Genomic DNA, 6515 nt, shown 5'->3' on the forward strand with positions numbered 1-6515 from the left:
GGCGTCAAAAGCATTTTTTCAAGTAGGTAAAAATAATTAAGTCCTGTCCATTCAGGCCTGGGAGTAGTTTTGTTTCCCTTTGCCAGAAAACAAATGTGCAATATACATAGCACTAGACAGAGTGCTTAAGATAATGCCTTGGCGTGGGAAAACTGTAAGAAAGTACCAAAAGCTCATTCTGGGTCTGTCTTTAAAATTAAAAAGTAAAGCCTGTAATCCCAGCTCTCAGGGAGGCAGAGGCAGTTGTATCGCTGAGTTCAAGGCCAGCCTGGTCTACAAAGTGAGTCCAGGGCAGCCAAGGCTACACAGAGAAACCCTGTCTTGAAAAAAAACAAAAACAAAAGCAAACCACTGATTACATGCTCTAAAGTTAAAAACCAAGGTCTATTCCCTTATTTGGCCACTGAGGGTGACAACCAAAGTCTAGCTATCAAAGTACTGAAATCCAGCAAGGAACTCCACCCTCCCCCCTTTAGCTCACCTAATTAACATGCCCAATCAAAATTAAACACATCCTAAAATGGGTTTCTCCTTTTTGCTTTATAAACTTTCATTTGCCTATTGTCCCGTGCTGTCTCATTGCTCTCTTCCCATCCACAGATACCCCTTCTCTCCTCCCTGGGCCCCCCTTTCTCTCCTCCCTGGGCCCCCCTTCTCTCCTCCCTGGGCCCCCCTTCTCCCTCATCCTCTATCTTCTGTCTTTAGTCCTCATCTCTGCCCTCCTTTGTGCTGAGAACTTGGTCTTGGGGTGTCTAGAGCCAACGCTAAGGTTCCCTGCAATTTACACCTCTTAATTCTTCCCAGCTCCCACCAGCTGGGGACCGCAGCACTCATACATATGAGCCTATAGGCACCATTCTCACTTAGACCCACCACAGGGAGAAATCGACAGAGCAATTGTGGCCAAAAAATTTCCAAGCTTTTAGACAAGAAATCTTCATACTAAAATTTATTGGTCCTCAGAGTGAAAATAGTAAGGGCATACAAAACCGATCACTGTATTGTTAGGGGTAGATTCATATAAAAGACAGTAACAATACCAGGTCTAAAATTTGCATACATCTCTTAGAGGTTTAAAAAGACTCAACGGTATAAATAATTCTTTGACTCAAGTGACTTATAAAATAAAATTTTTTAAAAAGCCAGATAATTCATATCCCAGATACAGCCTTCAGCTGGTACTGTAGGTAGCTTGGTGGTGGGTGTTCGGCTAGCATTCATAGAGCCCTGGGCTCCATCCCTAGCACCCAAGTAGTTGGCACATGGCTATAATCGTGGCACTTGAAGACAGAATAAGTTAAAAGTCAATCATCCTTGGTGACACACTGAGTTCAGAGCCACCTTGGGCTACACAAGACCTAGTCAATACTTTTCTCATATATGGACCTGCAAGATGGTTCAAGGGGCAGGAAAGACACTTGCTGTTGGAGCCTGAGGACCTGAGGTTTATCCCTGGGACCTATATGGCAGGAGGAGGGAAACTCCTGCTCCACACACAGCTAAAATGTCAAAAAAAAAAAAAACATATTAAAAGACTGTTTTCCTATATGGTGGACATCACAACAGATACCTCAGTGGCTAAGTCCTTCAGTCTGATGACACTCACAATGCCTCTGAGGTCTTTTCTTCTGGTACATCCTTTAGCCATGGAGCCTTCTGGGATGACTCCTGAGAACTTGCCAGGGGGCACTGCACCTAAGTAGGGCCAACATTGTCCCTGTTCTGTACTGAACACTTGGCACAGGACTGGGGCTAACCTTATAGAAGGCCCAGAGAAGGTACCAGCTTTTAGGGAAGAGCCACACTTTGGGGGCAGTTGGGTAACTCTGCCGCTGGGTAACTCGGCCAAGCCACTTCCTTTCTCTTTCCAATTTAGTAAATCTTTGACCTCCCCTGAGGTGCATGAATTAAGGCCAAGCACTGTTCTATTAGCTTAATGTTCAGTAAAATGGCCAACTGAATTCAGAAGTAGAGTTTTGCCTAACCAGGATAATTATAGTACCTCTATCCCATAGGGCAGGAGAGGCAACTCAAAGCCCAGTGGGTGGCCTATACCTGTAACTCTAGAACTTTCCAGGCAGATGCTAGTCAGCTTAGGCTACACACGAAGACCTGTCTGGCAAAAGGTGCTGGCTGCCAAGGCTGACAACCAAGCTTAATCCTGGGGACCCACACACTGTCCCTAACATCCACCTATGTACATACAATAAACATAATTTTTAAAATGCATAAATGACAACCTACGACCTGATACCTGGGCCAAGCAGAGAAGAGGTTACTGTGGGGTTTGTGCCCAGCCCTCCTATTCCCCAAACCATCTAAACAGCCTAAACATTGCTTTTATTTGGGACACTCAAAACCAAAGTATAGGAGAGAGAACATCAGATGGAGCAGAAACAATAGGAAGTGGTACAACAAGGAAACATGGGCAAGCAATGAACATTGCTTCATAACCAACCTTGAAGAGACTGGCATGTCTGCTAGCTGCTTGGCAGGTCACACACACACAGGATGAGCTATCAAAACAATGCCTTGAAATAACCTTATTTTCTGGCAATATAAGATGACCCCCCCCCAACTTTCCCAGGAATATGCTCGCTGTATAAGACTACCCCTCTTCCAAGCGCACCCTGTGCAGCAGACCTGGGCATGAGTGTTGTCTATTCTCAGGCAGGGCACAACCAGCCAGGCACTGTATTAAATGCTGGCAGATAGCCAGTGCCAGCCGACACTGCCCCTTTAAAGGCGCACTGCACACTCAACCTGAAGACTTGAGCAGCCCTCCAAGTAGAATGGGCGGGTTCTGGTGGAGAGCCAGTCCACGCTCATGTTCTCCTCCTTGGGGTACAGGAAGATGTGTGCAGCTTGCTGCCCCCTGCTTCATGCTCCCCGCACACAGAGAGGGAACCAGCCACAGCACAACATATGAAGCAAGGGGAAGCAAGCTACAGGTAAGTACCCGGTGTATAAGGCGACCCGCGACTTTGGCACAGATTTGGGGGTGGGGGGGCTAAAAAGTCATCTTACATGGCGGAAAATACATTAACTCATGGGTGTCGGGGAGAGAATTGCTGCCTCTCTCCCATCTCCCATTTATACTAGTTTCCTTATAAGGCTTGGTTTTGGTGGCCCGATGGAATGCCAGATGGTGTGCCCTGTAGTGGGGCATTCCGTCCAAGACTGTTGGGAAGAGACAGACACTCTGGGCATGTGAAGGCCAGCGAGAATCCGTTGCAGCACATGTGATGTGTCCAGTATGTTCTAGCACTAAAATATAAAAAGCATCATGTTCAAAGATCTCTCCTATGGTCTGGCCCTGGAAACTGTGGAAGGCCCCGAGAGAGAACACGGGTTTCGTGGAACAAACACGAGAGAGCATCTTGCTTGGAGCTTCTAATAGAGTCCCATCTCTGGTTCCATGTTCTCGTTGGGAAAACTCGTTGGGCAGGAGTCAGTAATCCAGAGGGGTGAAGACAACCCGGGTTTGAGGAATCCGCAATGGTGTCCAGAGCTTCCTGGGGGCTTTTCCCACCACTTCCTAATCTTCCTGTCTCCATCTGAACCTTCACCTACCCCAGAGAAATCTGGTCATGCGCAGTAGAGTCTTATCCAGGAGAGAGGGCTAAAGCTCCTGACCCGAGACAGGAAAACCATTTGTCGGCTCGATGTCGGCTTGAGGCTTCGGGAGGCGCCTATGCGTTCGGTCGTGCTGCTTGAGGTGATCGGCTCTCATGAACCGTCGGCCACACTCCCGGCATATATGCGGCCGGTCTCTGGTGTGGGTCAGTTTATGTCGTTTGAGCTCATCAGAGCGAAAGAAAGACCACGTACAGCTTTCCCATTCACACACGTAGGGCTTTTCACCTATGGAGAGAATGGGAAAGAGTGAAATTAAGTGGAAAAGGCCACGAGGTGGGAATGAAGGTATCTAAGGCAAGAGCATTCAGGGCCAAGAAACCAAACCAGAAGGAATGAGGAGGGGGAGGCAAGAGGAGTAGTGAGGCCAGGAGGGCTTGGAAGAGAAAGAGTTAATCCTGGGCAATTACAGATCAGCAGGACCACATGAACCAAAAGAAGATGGGCTTTGTACTTAAGAGCACTTGTTGCGGGATGGAGAGACATCTCAGAGGTTAAGAGCACTGGCTACTCTTCCAGAGGTCCTGAGTTCAATTCCCAGCAACCACATGGTGGCTCACAACCATCTATAATGAGATCTGGTGCCCTCTTCTGGCCATCAGGTGTACATGCAGGCAGAGCATTGTGTACATAATAATAAATAAATTAAAAAAAAAAAAAAAAGCTCTTGCAGAGGACCCAGGTTCAATTCCCAGCACCTACATATGGTGGCTCACAACCACCTGTAATTCCAGCTCCAGGGGGAACCAAGCCCTCTTCTGGCTTCTGTGGGAATCAGACATGCACATGGCACACAGACATTCATGAAAGCAAAACACCTCTTTCACATAATAAAAGAAATCAAAGATTTTAAAAGGACAAGGAGCCCTAGATCCCTTTCTCCACCCAATATCACATTTACCTGTGTGTGTGCGTTCATGACACACGAGGTGAGAGCGCTTGGTATAAGTTTTTCCACAGTTGTCGTATGAGCAGACGTAAGGCCGTTTCCTGGTTGCCCCTCCTGAGGTACTGGGGCTCTCAGTCTCCTGTGGAGCAGGTGTGGGCTGATCACTTAGGGAAGGTTCTTCCTGGAGGTTTGACAGGCTCACAAGAGAGTGTTGGGTTTCTAAAGCTGACAATGGTTGGTGCCTAGCTGGGGGCAGCCCAAGGTGGCCAGAGTGCACGGGCTGACCCGTAAAGGGGGGCATAGCATGGGTCCCAGGAGAAGGCGTGCCTGGGACAAAAAATATTTCGTGTTTTAAAGAGCCTATGGAAGCAGGTGCTGTTAGGGGTACAGAAATAGGCGTTGCCAGGGCACTGCTGTGGCCCAACACTGAGACCCCGGGGGAAACTGAGCCCGGCGGGCCACTATAAGGCAAGTTCTCATTGAAGGGTACAGCCACTCCCAGAGTATCTGGACTCTCTATGGCCATCCTGTGGGATTCCCTCCCAGTCCCTCTCTGAGGCGACATTATAAGCTGTGACTCCCTTGCACCCTCATTGTGTCTGAATTCCTCAGCAGACAACACAGAGGGCCTCAACATCTCCGGCAAATGTTGAGTGGCTGGGAGCTGACGAACATTACTCATTCCAGAAAACTCAGGTACATGCAAGGCTGGCATCGGCATCTCATTGTCCTACAAGAAAGAGTCGTGAGAAGAAAATCCCCTTTGCGCTACTGAGCACCACACCATTCCCACTCCTGCCCCGCGCGCCACCCTCCCCCCCCCACCCCCACCCCCCGCCCTCACTCCAGCTCCCAGGACAGGCCAATGATGAGCTAACCCCAGCTTGTCGCAAGGACCTTGATGGCTGAGAGAAGAGACTTCTGTTTGCCCTCCACCTCAGGCTGGCTGAAAGTTACTGTGTAGCCCCAGGCTTTGCCTACATCCAGCAATCCTCCTGCCTCACCCTGCGGCTAGGTGATAACTTAAGGACAGGCACCTAATTTAGGATTGGTATACCCACCGAGGGACCCAGGTTAGTTTTGACTACGTGGCCTTTGTGGTATTTGGATCTTTGTGGGTAGAGTCCCATCTGGGATAGCTCATTATTTTATTCGAATTTTGGCTGACCATGGATTTTGCCACCACTGACAACAGGGCTGTCAAACTGTTGGGTTTTCAGCTTCCTTCCTGGACACCAGAATGAGCAGAGGATTCAGAAGACAGAGCTAGGAAAGGTGTTGCTGCAGATAAAGCATTAGCTGCACAAGCTGAATGCTAATCTACAGAACCGATGGAAATCCAGGCTCAACAGAGAATGCGTCTGCAATGCCAGGGCTGCTAGGGACCTGAGAGGCAGAGAGAGACAGGAGAGTTCCTGGAAGCTCTATGGCCAGCTAGTCTGGCACACACACCAGCAAACAACCAAAAACTAGACCCTGTCTCACACAGATGGGAGAACAGGACTAACATGCAGTATCGTCTTCTGACCTCCTCATGCATGCCCACACTCACATATATAAGCACATACATGTTACACACACACACACACACAACCTCAAGTGTGGTGGCTGGCATACACCTGTAATCCCTGCACTCAGGTGGTGGAGGGGAGAGGATCAGGAATTTAGGGTTCTCCTCAGAGGCAATCAGATCTCTGTAAATTCAAGGCTAGTCTAGTCTACAAAGAGTTCCAGGACAGTCAGGGATACAAGGGAAAACCTTATCTCAAAAATCGGGAGAGGGAAAGGAGGGAAGGGAGAGAGAGAGAGAAAGAGAGAGAGAGAGGTCCCTCTTCTCTCTTCCTGCATCTGGGTTCCAGGCATTGAACTCAGATCACCAGGCTTGGCAGCAAGCACCTTCACCTGCTGAGCCATCCCACAGCAAACACTGGCCATGTCTAACTGTTAAGCATTGCTGCATTAACGGTGCGTTTTTACGTATGTGGAGTTT

The 6515-nt window shown here is 48.7% G+C and overlaps 1 protein-coding gene across 1 annotated transcript; it reads right to left on the bottom strand.

Moving 5' to 3' along the window:
- Positions 1–3622: 3622 nt before the first annotated feature.
- Positions 3623–5051, bottom strand: Klf17 (KLF transcription factor 17). The gene is made up of 2 exons (XM_051172039.1): positions 4538–5051; positions 3623–3864 (listed from the first exon to the last, which is right to left on the bottom strand). Exons 1-2 carry the CDS (start codon positions 5049–5051, stop codon positions 3623–3625), a joined length of 756 nt encoding a protein of 251 aa, XP_051027996.1.
- Positions 5052–6515: the final 1464 nt, after the last annotated feature.

Source organism: Acomys russatus, chromosome 29 (assembly GCF_903995435.1).
Source record: "Acomys russatus chromosome 29, mAcoRus1.1, whole genome shotgun sequence".
NCBI classification, from domain to species: Eukaryota; Metazoa; Chordata; class Mammalia; order Rodentia; family Muridae; genus Acomys; species Acomys russatus.